The sequence below is a fragment of the Nyctereutes procyonoides genome, unplaced genomic scaffold (assembly GCF_905146905.1).
Source record: "Nyctereutes procyonoides isolate TBG_1078 unplaced genomic scaffold, NYPRO_anot_genome, whole genome shotgun sequence".
Taxonomy (NCBI): Eukaryota; Metazoa; Chordata; class Mammalia; order Carnivora; family Canidae; genus Nyctereutes; species Nyctereutes procyonoides.
Window position 1 is genome coordinate 28,828,954 of NW_026575082.1, and position 16,319 is coordinate 28,845,272.

At 36.8% G+C, this 16,319-nt stretch overlaps 1 protein-coding gene across 2 annotated transcripts in view; it reads right to left on the minus strand.

Annotated features, from left to right (window-relative positions):
* LOC129514449 (activin receptor type-2A) overlaps nucleotides 1-16,319 on the minus strand; it is an 82,321-nt gene that overhangs the window by 5,019 nt on the left and 60,983 nt on the right. For both annotated transcript variants that reach the window (XM_055333029.1, XM_055333028.1), the window contains 5 exons: nucleotides 8,500-8,643; nucleotides 6,485-6,628; nucleotides 5,275-5,420; nucleotides 3,226-3,340; nucleotides 327-465 (listed from right to left, as the gene is read on the minus strand). In XM_055333029.1, coding sequence (XP_055189004.1) covers nucleotides 327-465; nucleotides 3,226-3,340; nucleotides 5,275-5,420; nucleotides 6,485-6,628; nucleotides 8,500-8,643 — 688 coding nt within the window. The remainder of the gene's footprint in view (nucleotides 1-326; nucleotides 466-3,225; nucleotides 3,341-5,274; nucleotides 5,421-6,484; nucleotides 6,629-8,499; nucleotides 8,644-16,319) is intronic.

Sequence of the window (16,319 nt, forward strand, 5' to 3'; positions counted from 1 at the left end):
TACTTAAAATTTGAGCCTCAAACTGCTCATGTGTAAAACTAACATAATAACTACCTCCAGAAGGGTTTTAGGAAATAAACTGAAGGCATGTGCCCAGTGCAAAACGCCCGGCAGTGGTAAAGGGCTGGCACGGCCCATGCCTTCCCTCTCCAGCCTGCCCTTCTCCGCCTCCTGAATTCTCTTTAAGCTACTACCTCTTCAAGTCTACTTCAGAAAAAGGTTTTGTACTTTAAAATATTACCTTTGAGTGTAATTATCCCTTTTCATATATGTGCAGTAGGCAATACATTGGCATATCTTTTTTTAAAAAATGTATTTTCCCTTACCATCTGCGGCAGTACAGCGAGAAGCCAGTTCCCACAGGACTAATCCCATGGCGTACATATCTATCCTCAAAAATGCATCCCTTTGGAAGTTTATAGCACCCTCTAATACCTCTGGAGCCATATATCTCCGGGTACCAACCTGAAAAAGATGTTGAAAGCAAACAGTACTCATTCATTAACTTTATGAACTAACATTTTATGATTTTGTAAAAAGAATCAAAACCAAGTGTGGTCTGCGATCCCATCAGGCCAGGTCACCAAGCTGTGACCACCAGACTAGAGAGTCCAGGAGCACTGTATTTCATTTCAAGTAACAACAGCCAACACACTGGGAACGGGAAGTTTCCATCGGTAGGGAGGTAGGGACTTCTTACAGAGAGTTCTACGCGGCTCTTAAAAAACAGGAGGTAAATCTGGGCTGAAATCGAAAGATTTCCAAAAACCGTGTACAGCAAGGAACAAAGCAGTGTATATACTGAGAGCCTTTCTGGATACACTTAATAAATACACCAACAGATATGCTTGGTTGGCTTAGAATTTTCTTCCCTTTCTGGAAGTAATCACAAAAAACAACGGTTTTGTGGGAGACAAAGGCAAAAAACAAAAATAAACAACCCTATAGTTCTCAATTGTACCTTTGGATCCTGTTTGAAATGTGTCTTTAAAAAAAAAAAAAACACCCCTTTTTGAGGGTTTCTCATTCTCTGTATTAACAAAAAATTACATAAAACTTAAAAAGAATTAGCCAAGTAAAGGATGGATAAACTTTTTAAAGTTCTATTTCTACAAAGTCTACATATTTATTTATTCATGAATTCTGTCCTGGCATTCTTTATTTATATCTGTCCCTAACAATTTGGTATTTCTTAGTATTGTAACTATGGTTACTAAGCTACTATAGCTAGCTTTGGTTGGTGCTTGACAATATTCATATATGAATGCTTAAGATTTTTTTGTAAGAAGCTGGGTGGATCCCAATCTAATTGAGCTTTTGGAGATCTAGGGAGCAGCCCAGATAATGGTATTTCCAAAAAGCTCTATCCTCAGATGACTGATCTCTAGACTAGAAGTTAGACAATTATCTGAAAACACACATAAAATGGAAATGTCTTAAAAAAGGAACAGATCACTAAGACTCTAAAGTTCAAGTTTTAAATTCATTTAATAAGATTTAATAAGAACGCTTTAAAGAAAGAAAAAAATAGGGTTTTTTTTTTGTTTTATTTATTTTTTTGCTCCTTTAACTAATTGTAGTGAAAGCAAGCAGCAGGTCTCAAAAGTTGACTTTTCTCCTAAAGATAAATGTATGTCACCCAAAGTACTCTTCTTATGAAGTGACTACTCAACTACCTTCTTAGTGTAAAATGTCCCTTCTTTTATAAATTAATGATAAGATAAAAATCTTTTTCTCCAGTGCTCTTTCTTTGCAACATATAAAATGTAGAGTCCTATGCATTTTGAAATATTCTGATCTGGGGCACTGAGTGGCTCAGGTGGTTAAGCCTCTGCCTTCAGCTCAGGTCACGATCCCAGGGTCCTGGGATCCAGTCCCATGTCTGGCTCCCTGCTCAGCAGGAGTCTGCTTCTCCTTCTGCCCCCCACCCCACCACACTGCTCATGCTCATGCACTCTCTCTCCCCCTCTCAAATAAATAAAATCTTTAAAAAAAAAAAATAAAAGAAATGTTCTAGTCCATGAAATCTAGAGTCAAGGAGCCAGTGATGTGTTATTTTTACCTCCTCATGTAAACCAACTGAGGGCAGTAGTGTCCAATTTTTTCTTTAAAAATGGGAGAAGAGGGCTATGAGGTAGGTGCCGGAGGGTTAACTCTTGCCCAAACTGAGTTGCATATCACACAACCAGCTCGGCTGTTTGTCCCAAGGCCTCCCGCACAATCTCCTATCTCCACAAGGCTGCCTTCCTTCCCAAACACATTCCGTGTCAACTTTTCCAGAACTATGACTGCTGACCACTGCTAGAAACCTAAATGCTTATACCATCAATCAGTATTGCCAAATCTGTTACGCTGTGATTCCTTAGCAACTATCCTTGGAGGTCAATAGGCCATACTGGGAAAAATGAAAGCTGAGAATTAGATAACCAAATAACTGCCATGATTCAAAAGATGAAGAAATAATCATGCCAATTTTGTAAGGAAACGTCACCTCTCAGGTCCAATTGGTTTTCTTAATATAAAGTGATCTTGTAGGAGTGAAAGCACCTTTCCTCGCCTCACAGTTTCTGAGAATAAAGTGTAGGGATAATGTTATTCTCCTAGGTGGCTTTCTTAAAGATTCCCATTGTTCAGAGCTCTTTGTGCAGACTTTGGCTCGATAGAGTTAATTAGACTCTTTGCTCAGGGCTTTGCAAGTGCTCTGAACTCTGGAGAGAATTCAAAGAAAAGCGGTAAAGTTGGTTAAAGAGTTAATGAAGCACTGAAGACCAAGAAGCAAGAAACTAATAACTGTTGTGTGGAAAAATCAGACAATAGATATTAACACACAGTAGCAAGAATAGTCTTTCCTTGTCCTGCCATTCCTCTTAGGAGGACGAAAGAATTAAAACCACTGCCCTAATACTGAGAACGCCCTACGAATGGGGTCTATGTGAACGTGCTGGAGTCTAACTTGATTAGTTTTAAAAATAGAATGGACATGTGTCCAGGTTGTTTTACGGACTGGTCTAAGCCACTTGTGTTCCTAACAATCCTTCATCACCAGATGAAAATGTCTTCCTCAGCAGATTTAACATACTACTTTTAAGAGTGCCATTTGATATTAGTCGCTGATTTAATAACCATCACAGTCATTTTAGATCAACTCCATCCAGATATGCCATTCTCAGATAATATGGGGTAAGATTATTTTTTTCTTACAGTTTATGCAGTTACAATCCTTACCTGTCCATGGGTATCACCTGCAGACTTGCCAGCCTCGAATTTTAATGCCAACCCAAAGTCAGCAATGCAAGCTGTCAGATTGTTTTTCAACAGCACATTTTTACTTTTGATGTCCCTTGCAAACAGAAAGATAAAGTATTGAAATTAATCGTAAACAAGTTATCTTTTAAAAATTTCACTGAAAGTAGGAAAGGAGGAGACTACACTACAGAAGTAGGATACACAGGAAAAAGGAGGGAGAACGAGTACGCAAGGTCCCCATACAGCCTGAAGCACAAGGGCAGTGACCACTCCTGCTCGTAACATGGACAATAAGAAGGGACTTTCTCCATAAAGCAGTTTTCTAAAGAGCTGCTATTCCAAAACCACGGTCTAGTCTAGATGTTATCTATGTCATTCCTACCTACCAGTCGTAAAACTGCTGGGGTTCTGAGGTAATACAAATATTACCGAGTTTATAGTTGGAAACTCCCACAGCAAGTGAAATTTAAGAAACTAAGTTAAAAGAATATTCAAATAAGATGAATGGAGGCCTTCTGCCTACGGGTCCAGGCCTACATATTACAACGGTCCCTTATTTTAGTGGTTCTTCGATTCAAAAGCCTTATTGGAGAAAAGCAACTCTGGAATGTATAACTGAAAATTTTCACCAAAAATATAAACTGCTCCAGCTGGATTGCAGTGTTCTGAAAAGAGTAACTGTTTTAAAGCAATCAGATATTCTCTTCTACACCCTAGCTTCAACTGGTTCATCCTAGAGATTACTATCCTCTAGCTACTCCATCGCTGCCCTGAGCGGTGGCTGGATGTACGTACACAGACCAACCGTGGAACAGAGACGGCACCGTAGACACACGCGATGCTACAAACACCAATCCACTTTAGCCTCAGAAGATTTTTAGGAACCCTACTCCTAATAACCTTTTCGGCTGCCAAAGGGATTAGTGCCCTATAGGACTAGGTGAGAGGAGCAAAAATCTGAGAAGAAACAGACTCTATGCAGGAAGGTGAGAAAAATGGGGGGCTATTTCTGAGGAGAAGTCATTCAAGGTTTGCCAAATCAGAATCTGTATTAGAGTTGGATTAAACTAATGCCTCCCAGGATGCTGAACACCACCTGGCAGCACTCAATTATCTGCTTAATGAAGCTGCTTATACCCACCTGTACAGCAGCCATCTCTTTATTTAATTGAGGTAGATAACGGACACACATTACATTAGTTGCACGTGTACAACATAGTGTGTTTCAACAAGTCTATATGCTGTGCACACCCAAGTGCAGCTACTGTTCCCATACAACACCACTGATTACACTCCCTAATGTTGTGCCTTTTACCCCATGACTTATTTAATCCCTAACTAGAAGCTTATAGCCTACTCCCCTTCACCCATTTCGTCTATACGCCCACCCCCACCCCCACCCTCTCCTCTGGCAACCATCAGTTTGTTCTCTGTATTTATGGGTCTGTTTCTAAAGCAACTATCTTTAAATTGAATACACAATGGCAAACTGATCCCATGTTTAAAGAACTAACATTTTTCCCTTTTTTGGTTCTGACAACTATTGGGTTTAAGTACTACTGCTTCACTGATAAAGACAGTTAAGAGTCATTCAAATGATGCCTCCCTCCACCTTAACTGAGGTAATGGTCACCTGGTCATTACAAACACAAGAAAACAAATACCCAAAGTCTCTCCTTAATTCATCTTATAATTATCACCAAAGTAAGTCATGTTTTGAAGCAAAACAAATTTCTTTTTCCTTTGAGATAGACAAAATACACTCTCATTCTTAACCATGCTTTCAGAAATGAAACAAACTAAGACACAGGTCAAGAATTAAACTTTGCTAATGATACTAATCCATACATTATACAAAATACTTCTTGGCCAATCTCAAAGCTAATTTGAAAAACAAATGAAAACCAACTGCCTCCGCTAGCATGATTAGGTAATTAGGGGGAAAATAAATTTTGCACAGTAAATTAATTAAAAGTTTAAATAACAAATACTGAATTATTTGGGAAAATAATATAAATTGAGCTCTACCTGTGAGATATGGCAGGTTTATGGCCATCTTTTAGGCCAGGTATATCCTCGTGCAAATAAGCCAATCCTCTGGCCATGGTTTCTGCAATATGACACAGTTCATTCCAAGAGACCACATTAGCCTTAAGAAAGTCTGACAGTGAACCCTAAAGAAAAGGAGAGGAAAAAAACAACTTATGCTCTGGATAAAAGCTGTATGACATGGAGACTCTCCTCTTTACTTTCAAGAGATGGGAGGCAGCATATCTTTACTTTTAGTGAATAATGATATCCAAAAAAGCAATCTTTCTGGAATGGTTCAAGTTTCACAATAGTAAATATCTGACTAGAATGGAATACGTCTAATCTTAAGATGTTAGTTATATCACAGGACTAGGAAAACACAAAATTAAGATATATAAACAACTACATCAGAATCTGCCATCCTTCTAATCAAGAATTTAGAGAAGTCCAAGAGCCACTTGTATCTAACGATAATGACACGGATTGCCAAGAAGAACACAATTTCCTATTTCATTAACATGTTATTCCATACTATCTCTAAAAGTAGAAAAATAGCAACTGTGTTTTGGTGATAATTACTCTACAAATTAGTGACAGATAAAGCGGAACACTGGGGTGGCTCAGCGGTTGAGCCTCTGCCTCGGCTCACGGCGTGATCCCGGGGTCCCGGGATCAAGTCCCACATCAGGCTCCCAGCAAGGAGCCTGCTTCTCCCTTTGCTTATGTCTCCGCCCCTCTCTGTGTGTCTCTTATAAATGAATAAATAAAATCATTTTAAAAAATGATTAGATAAATCTCCGGACTCTAGTTTTGTCACAAGACTACACTGATGAAAGAGTTGAAGAAACACAATTCAAGCTAAAGAATGAACCACATAATCAAGATGGATCATGAATGGTGGATGAAAATCACAAAGCACCAGCTACACTGAAAGGGCTATTTGTAAGAGGAAAACTGCAGCACCAGAAATAAGGAACAAAAGACTGGAACAAAAGACTGGTTTTATAAGAGTAGAAGGTTGGGTGAAAAAGGTGCCATCTTTGCTCTTGTATTAAATTATCTTTAAAGGATTTTTTATTTATATGTATTAACTAGCTACAATGACGTACTATTCCCAGAAAAAAATCAGTCTTGAGGGATCTGTAGCCAACATTAAGTAGGTAAGCCAGCCCTGACTTTCCTGAGTTAAAATGGAAAGTAGTTTTACCTTTTCATGAAATGCTGTAATTAGCCAAAGATCCACATCAACACTGGTGCCTCGTTTTTCTGCACCAATGAACTGTAGTATGTTCTCATGCTTCATTCCAGGTAAACTATAAACTTCATATTCATTTTGCCATGATTGTTTGTCCTAGAGTTAAAAAGAAAGAATAGTAATGCAAAGAACACAGGCAAATAAACCATATCTAAGATTACTCAAGTAGATTCAAAAATTAAAAATTAAAAAAAAATCTACTCAAGTAGATTCTAAGGCTAAATTTAAAATAAATAAAATTTAAAATAAAAATGAAAAAGTTATTTGGTTTGGTTTTGGCTTATTTTTTCATAAAAGAAATCTGACAATAAGGTAACAAATCCATGACAAATGCCTGCCCTGCCCTGTTCCCTCAAACATACTTTTCTGTGTTTCTCATTTGTAAATACAGGAGTTATCATCAGAAATGCTGCACCTCCGTATCTAACAATAGCAACACACTCTGCTGACAGTTTCCCTGAGATAAGGATTTCAGGTAGGACTTCATCTTGACAGAAAAAAAATTTTTTTGTTCAAAGACTAACATTACAGCAAACAGTCTTAACAAAATGTTGAGACTACCCTACAGAGTCCATAAGAGCAAACAGAGTATAAATAGGCAATACAATAATTTAAAACACTATATACTCATTTGTGCCTGCAAGTGACCCACACCTACTACATGTCTACTTAGAAACAATTAGTTTCTCTCCACAATGGAAAAATACTGAAAGCAGGAAGCACCATAATAATAATGGTTAGGAACCTTCTGGATCCAAACTATCTTAAGAACTTTTGCCAAGTGACATCATTCCGTTTCCTCACTAGCAAAATGGAGACTACAGTCTGTCCCACAGGGTTGTTGTATGATATGTACACTGAGTGTTGTTTTGTATCTATGGGTAATATATGGGCACATGTTACTGAGTACTCCTATGTAAAGCACCTCTACCTGACAATAAGAAGCACTCAATAAAATATTAGCTACTGCTATTCTTGCTGTTGTTACCCTTATGTTAATATCCAAAGGTCTTTACCTAATTTTTAAGCTTCTTCCCACAATTGAAAAAGAGCCCTGAATTCGCCAATCTTAGCAGAACAGACTAGTTTCTTCCTTTGAGAACTATAGTTTTAAAGAATCTGCATCACTACCAAAAAAAAAAAAAAGGTAGTACCCTTCTTCACAGACTATAAGAGGCTTTAGAAGAGGCAAGAAAGATAAAACCTAGGTATATTAAGACAACAAAAACTGATTCTATAACTTTGGAATAAGGAAGATCCACTGTGCAGATACAGTGGTGGACCCCGCATCACCAAAGCCAACTGGGACTGCAACACCACACAAGGCATTAGCTAGAGGGGGGCATAAAGCAAGGGACAGAGACGAAGACATCATCACAGATCTGTACAACTGATGGACTCGCACAAAACATTAGAGCAGCTCAGAGATGCATTAGACCAGGGTTTTATGAGGTGAGCCCCCTTTAAAAGAAAAACAAGTCAGCAGTGAACCAATTATTTAGAATCCTGATTCATTGCCTCTGAAAATTCACTAACAAAACCTGAAATGATTACATGACCCCTCAAAGTAAGACAAAAAAATGAATCAGTCTGGTAATATATGCTAAACAATTCTAAAACTAGCATGCTGTTCTTTCATTCTTCTCTTTGTTTTCTGTTAATGTCAATGGGACAAAGTTAACCTATGAAAGTCTGTAACTGGAATCCTCATCTTCACTTGCATTTCCATAGTATTTTTATTGACAAAAGATCTCCTGTATGTTCGTAATTCCACTGCTCCAAACAGACATAATGACTGCTTTACCATGAGTTCCATTCCTCAAATGAGAAGGCAGACAAAAGGGCTCTTTCCTCAGTATCACAGAACCACCCTGAAACAGTTTGTGTTTTCAGACTGTTGCTGCATTATGATAATCGAGCCAGTTGCATCTTTTACAAAATCAGATGAGAAGAATGCAATACCATACCTGTATTGGAAATATTTTCACAGCCACGTACTCATTGAGCAGTTGCGCTTTCCATACACAACCAAATCTTCCCCTTGCTTTCACTTCTAATAACTGCAGTGGCTTCAAACCTAGTAATGGAGAAGGTGGGGGTGGTCCTGGGTCCTATAGATAAACAGTAACAGTAGTTAGCGGAACATGATACAGATCAATGCTAAATATGAGAAGAAATTGTAAGTATACTAAGGAATCAACTGACAGAAACAGGAAACACATACAAATGACACTAACTTCAATCTTGCCAAAATTGAGTTCTCGAGCATTACTAATCATTTAGAGTGATCCTAAGGCGAGTCACTTGAATTGGGAGTTTTTGTAGTACAGCAGGAGAAATGACCTCAAATCATTTTGAGTCAGTCTCACTAATTGTCTGAACTAAAATTTTCTGTGACCTTTAGGATATTACTAACAGTATTTCAATGGTTTCATCCAGTTGGTACTTCATTAGAAGATGAGGACTTTAAAGTGTCGGCAACAGCAAATTATGGGTATGTCTCAAAGGAAAACACTCCTCAAAATCCACTACTTTCTGAAACAATGACTATTTATCTTTAAATCTTTTTCTTCAGTAATCTCAGAAATGCACAGTCATTCTCAAACACACTGCAGATAAGAAGTCTATCAAATACAAAGCACATGAAAGAAATAAGTTAACGGTCAAACTGTTCTTTTCATTCTCATTTTTCTACCTATTAACAATCACTTTGCTTATAATTACATCCCATAACTGACCTGAGATAAAAATTATTAGTCTGATTGGCAAAGAAAGTACAAATTGTAATCCAGAAAATGAGTGGTCATCGTAGTAGATAAGATAAATGAAAAAGAAGTGTACTGCTATAGTTAATCTTGAAAATGGAGCAAATATAGTATATAAATAGGCGTACAACATTTATAAAACACAAGGGCATCCTTCCTCTACAGAGCAGAATGGCAACCCCTCATTGGAAGCATTGTATCAGAGTTCAATATCTGCAACTAAAACAAGATGCAAGAAGTCTTTTGAAAAGCTTCCAGAGAAAGTGTTTGAAGGGCTACATAATGAGTATAACGAAGAACCAAAATTCTGTGGCAACAGTAATAGAGACTGCGACGCTGGGTGGCATCTAAGTCGCTTGGAAATGGTATGTCATCCCTGCATCAACGCATCTCTCTCCCTTGTATCCCCTCTTACAAAAAAAAATCCCTTCTCCTACTGCCCCAAAACTGTTGGTGCTCTGTTCACACATTATTCAGCCCACTGGTGTCATTCAAGATTTGAAAAAGTTGACGTCTGCTTTAGAAAGACCCTCAAAAACAGAAACACTGCACAATATTAAAGAGGACAAAGGTGCAATTTTTTTGCAGGCAATCTTTACAAAATGGCTGGAGAATTCCTATTTTAAAATAAAATATTTTAAAACTAGAAAACTTCTTGTGACTCATTTCAACCTCAGATATTTATTTTTAAAGTATCTACAAAAGTTGCTTTTCCTTCACACATTCAAAAGATGAAAGGTCATAGTGGAGCTAAAGAGTGTTTTCATTTAAAAGAGTGATGAGTCCAGAAAATCAGATACAAATCTGACAGAAGTGTGGCCCCTAAAGTTATGATCCTCAGTGGGAAGGGACACAAGAATTCTGGAGAGGTTTTATCACAATTAAACCCACCCTACCTCATTGCTTGACTGGTCACTTATGACTGGTAAGAGACGCTAGTGACAGGAGTATGCTGCTGCTGGGGATGTGGAAATGGGAGGGAGAAAGGTGGAAAACCAGCCTTGTGGAGGCAAAGGAAGTCATGCGCAAAGTCCAAGAATTATTAGATAACTGCATAAAATAACTATGCTGACAGGAGAAGTTCAATCTGAAATATTTGAAAAACTACGAAGTTAAAAATCAAGGATTCCCCCCTTCTTTAGAACGAAGTCATAAACGTCAAGCTTTCAAAGCAAGGTTACCAAAAACTAAAGTATGCAGATAAAAGCTGAAAGCTGAAGAGGCAAAATAACCAGGTAAAAAATAAAATGGCTCTTAAGCATTAAGATTTTTAATGACTTTTATATAAATTGATAAGATCTTTCAGTAACATACAACATTACCCATTCTCTGCTCTAAAGTGTACCAACCACACAGAGAGGATTCAGTCTATAATACAGGATTCAGAGGACTTAATCCACATCTCAAATTAAGACTATGTCAGCAGTCCAAAGTATAATTTTAATACAATGCTAACCTTAATTTAGGAAGCATACAATTACTTTCACTGTCTATATTTAGACGAAAAAGATCTCTGAATACTTTTCAAATGCACAAATAAACTTCAAGGTTCCCATAAGTTTCCAAGTCTTTGGCAAGTTTCTAAGCTATCATCATCAGTAAAAAATCTTAGATCACTATCCTAATGGTATTACCATTATTCAACCTTCTATCACAACAGCCTGAAAACAGATTGTTACCAAAATTACTTACAAATAAAAAGTTTACAGTTATGAAGAATACTGGTGAATTTTTAAAGGGTGAAGGAAAGGACTACAAAGGCACATTCCTATAGAATATCAAAGCTTTTAGAAATGGTATGTGTTTTTAAATAATATTCTATAATACTTAAAAGGTAAGCCTCAAAAATGAGTAACTAAAATATAGATAATAACTCTGTATATAAAATACATAATGCCAATTAAGATACCTTTTTGCTTTTTAATGAAAAATTACTAGAATGTTCTATGTCATACTTTTCAGCTCTTCATTAAAACTTATAGGAAGCTTTAACTACATGTCTAATATCTGGCTTTTACTTATCAGCTGAGAATATTGGAAATTATTTGCAGTTTATGAGCATCATCATAATTTACCCACAAAAAGTCAATGCAGTTTACCCTTGAACAGTATGGGTTTAAACTTGAGAAGTCCACTTCTATGTGCATTTTTTTAAAATAAATACAATACAGTACTGTAAATGTATCTTCTCTTCGTTAGGATTTCAACATTTTCTTTTCTCTAGCTTACTTTAAGAGTATACTATATTATACATATAACATATAAAATACATGCTAATCAAGCATTTGTGTTAGTACTCACAAAACTTAGTAGTTTTGTTTTGGGGGAGTAAAAGTTTATACATAGGTTTGACTGTGCACAGCATCAGCACCCCTAAGTCCTGCATTGTTCGAGGGTCAACTGTACTTGATTCTAGGAATAAAGAGTTACACCTTGAAAATGTATCAACCCCTGGGGAGACAAATTTGAACTTGGACTTCATAATGACAGCAACATTCTGATATTATCATAAAACATGACTTTGCCCTGCTACACAGAAAATCAGCTTTGGGGGATCAATGGTAAGGACCATGTAATTCCTGAAAACTTTTCCTAAGTCTCCAGTTGTCTTGCAATCCCCAAGCTATTCTGCACAGTTAAGAAGACATGAAGTAGAACACGGTTCTGATTACATCTCGTTTACCCATCTATATATGAAAACTATGGCATCAGAAGACATCACGTTGAGAAATAACAAATGGCAATCGCTGAAAACCATGCCCCCATCCCAACACCACTACCCAACAGAATATAATCAAGACCAGAATAAATTAGAAGTCAAGAGCTGCTACGCAGTCTGTGATCATTTCATTTCTTCCGAGTTCTCAAATGAGAAGGGTGAATTCTAATCTAAAATAGAGCCTTCAATCTCTAGAGAGCAAAAGATCAACTTGAACTTCTCTAACTAGCCCATTTGCTAAGTAGGCTAAAGATGAAAGAAACTATCTGAAAATACAGATTTCACATTAAAGGATAATGGGTTTCACCAGAGAGTCAGCTCCTGGTAAAAATGAGCATATGCTGACATTTAAGCTAGTGACATACTAGCCATTAGGTGTTAACATCTAATCAAATAAAATCGCTGTTTCTACATTCCAACTCAGATAAGTATAAATTCTGTTAACAATTCTTTGAAAACCAAAAACTATTATAATATGTAGCAAATCAATCATGTTTTCAATACTAAAAGTGGTAAAAAAAAAAAAATAACATAAAGGATGCACAATAAAGCAACAACAACAAAAATCTAAGAACAAAATGTTTAATATGCATCCACATAAAGTTCCACAACCATAAAACAAACATCAATGCATCTTACCTCTATCATTATATGAAAGGCGTGCTTGTGAAGAAAAAACACAGGCAAAAGAAATTACGATTTATATCCAGAATGAAATGAAAAATGACACATCAGTTACAAAAGTGAAGGAGGGAGAATAATGATTTAGCTTTTCAAAAGTTGGCAATGATCCAATGTATCATATTTTTAAAATAAGAACTGAGAACACTTTCCTTTTAAACAGAGGAAAGTAATATCAAACAAACAAAAAACTTGGATATTACCTTTCAGATTAGGGATGTTATTGTGTAGAGGACTCTAGTATGACCCCAAATTACCTGATCCAATGAACTTCAAGCTAGCAAATAAACTACACCAACTTCTTAAATAATCGTTACTTGTTTTTCTAAGAAGTTCTAGAGTCTAAACAGGAGTAAAACAAACTGAGAAAATATGGGGTGGAATTGGCTTCTGGACACCAGAGGGCAGTATTGCCTTTAACAAAGACTAGAAGCAGCACAGAAAAAAAATTTTTACGTAACTAGACTAAGTTCCTCAGCCCACACTCTGGCAGTTTTGTTAAGAATCTCTAAAACCTCCTCTTTCTTGAACTGCTTCATTCCCTTTTCATGGAAGAGAGTAGAATGGAACTGGAGGGTATTATGCTGAGTGAAGTAAGTCAATCGGAGAAGGACAAACAGTGTATGTTCTCATTCATTTGGGGAATATGAATAATAGTGAAAGGGAATATAAGGGAAGGGAGAAGAAATGTGTGGGAAATATCAGAAAGGGACACAGAACATAAAGACTCGTAACTCTGGGAAATGAACTAGGGGTGGTGGAAGGGGAGGAGGGCGGGGGGTGGGGGTGAATGGGTGACGGGCACTGAGGGGAACACTTGACGGAATGAGCACTGGGTGTTATTCTGTATGTTGGCAAATTGAACACCAATAAAAATTAATTTATTAAAAAAAATAAATAAAAGAAAAGAATCTCTAAAACCTCCTCTTTCTTGAACTGCTTCACTCCCTTTCCATGGAAGAGAGTAGAATCATAATATAAAAGTGTTTCTAATGTCTGTGCGTGCAACAGAAACAATATACTAGGGGAAGAAAATAAGACAGGGGAAGAATAAAAGAAGTGAGAATTAAGTAGAACATATGACAGGCCAGGCCCATTGCTGACTTAGCCACAGTGAGAGTGAAGAAGTCAAGCAGTGATGGCCCTGGGAACAAGTATCCACACATATTTTTCAGTCTGAGGACACTCAGATACTGATAGAGAACAAGATTTTCCTTTTCCCAGTCATCTTAAAATAGTTAAGGGCCTAAATTTAAAAGTAAAAGAAATATGGTCACCAGTGTAAAAGGAGGCTTCAAATCTCTCCAATAACTGAGTATTTATGTGCCCTTTCCAATATTTCTACAATATTTATACAGAGAATAGCATTGACAAAAAAAGATTTGACAACTCATTTATCTGTACCAGTAGCTTAACTAGTTTTGCTTCCTTCTTGATTTTCTCCTGTGATAATGATTCAGGATTATTTAGAATTCATCTAAAAGGCTTAGCTAATCCTACTATCAAAACATCTTATCAGTACTCCAGAGTAAAATTCATCCCTTGAAAGAAATACATGCCAAATGAATAACCAGACTTCAGCTTCCCAATCCCTAGTATCTCTCAGGTTTTGTTTTCATTACAGGTACTTTGGAGATAAACCTGCCACTATAATCACACTATTCAAGGAGGTGCTATCCATGCATCTTACCAAAAAGTGTATTTTTGCTCAATATACTTCTCAATAAATGAACATCAGATTAAGTCAGAGAATGATCAAGCTAAACAAGAGACACCAAGAACAGGCCTCAATGTGTAAAGTATGTTACAAAACAAAAGGGTCAAAACAGAATTCAAAAAAATTAAATCACTGAAATACATGGATAAAAAGTAACCAAATAAAGCCATCAATTCACAACATGGAAAATGAAACTTGAGTATCATGCACTGTAACTGGAGATAACAGTGAAAACCAAATCAGCACATTAATGTCAAGAAATTAGGCTGCCGGATGAGAAAGAGACTTGCTGCTTATTCCTTAAGGGGTAAAGAAATCTAACTATACTGCCAAACATCAGAAAAGAATGAATAGGACTTCTCCATTCCCTCATCAAATCTTTCCTGAACTCCTAGTTGTGCCAGGCACTGACTACCCCGGGTAGGGGAAAGAAGATGTATCAAAGACCCCATGCTAACTGAATGCACGATGATAAAATAAGAGCAGTAAAAAGGAATTCAGTCCCTTGAGCAGGTACCTGTAAGGTGAACCTGGACTTCCACTGGCATGGTAAGAGGATTTTCCCAGAGGATCCCTGAAAAATGAGGTAAGTACTTGAGGGAGACAGATTAGGTGGAAAAATGGTACTGGGTTACATCCTAAATTTCTGACTTGTGCCACCAAATGCTGTACTCATTCTACCTAACTGAGAACCAGGCTCAGAGAGATCATTACCACAGGTTGTTACATGCTTGGAGACATCCAAGTGCCGATATTCAGTAGGCAGTTAGACATACAGAACAGGAAATACGGATTTTAGTTCATTTATATACTATAAACAAACATATATGACATATATTATTAATTTTCCCTTATTTAGTATTTAAACCATACTAAGATTTATATATATGTACGTATTTTTTGTTAACTCACTAAATAGCTTCTTTGGACTATCAAGAAGAATTAAGGACCACCCCCCACTCACCCAAAGTATTTGAAAACTGACAAATTCTGAATTTGCCTCATCTTAGTCATCTAATTATCTCATGCTCTAAGAAATTTCACAATTGCTAATTTTAAAAAAAGACTATTGCCAGGCAGACTGAAATAGAATCTATAAAGAAATAATATAGTGTGTGTATCAGAACAAATGCTTCTGAGCTAGGGAAAGCAAGACATTATACATTAACAAATTCAATAATATTGATACTGCCAAATGCACAGCCATCATTCTATCCAATTAGATCTTCCAAGTTCCATTGTGATATACCAACTCCTACTTCCTACTGTTTCTCTCCTCTAACTCCTGAAAGCAAAGCAAAGACAGACCGAGGTGGATGAAATAGGATTCTGAATAAGTTGCTTAAGAAGAAGGCTGCTTCTCAGGGTAGCTAGCAATGGGGTTTAAAAGTCAGAACAAGATGTGAGGGATATGCATTCTTCTGGCCACTGCTTAGAAGCATCAGGTTTATTACCGAGGATAGAAGAAATTTTATTTTTATTTATTTTAGCATTTGTATTCTGCATGTAAGGCTGAAAAAAAGGAAAAGGATTATGCCATACATTATATAAATTGTGATGTAGTGAGATGGTTATCAACAAGGTTATATATTATTACAATAAAAACTTCCTGCAATGTAATTTACATACTCTGATCCCTCTTTATCCTACTTTAAAGTAGTTTTTTACGCCCCCCCTCCCACTAATATTTACTAAAATAAACCATTCTATTAAAATTACTTCAGTGAATAATCATCCCTGGGTCTAAATGCCCAGACTTTACCACTCAGCAGACTGATACTAGGCCAAGACACTTCATGTATCTGTGCCTTGATTTTTTTATCTACAAAATGGACTTAATAAAACAGAACCTATATCATGGGGGTGCTGTAAGTTTAATCGGTATAAAGTGCTCGTTGCAATCCT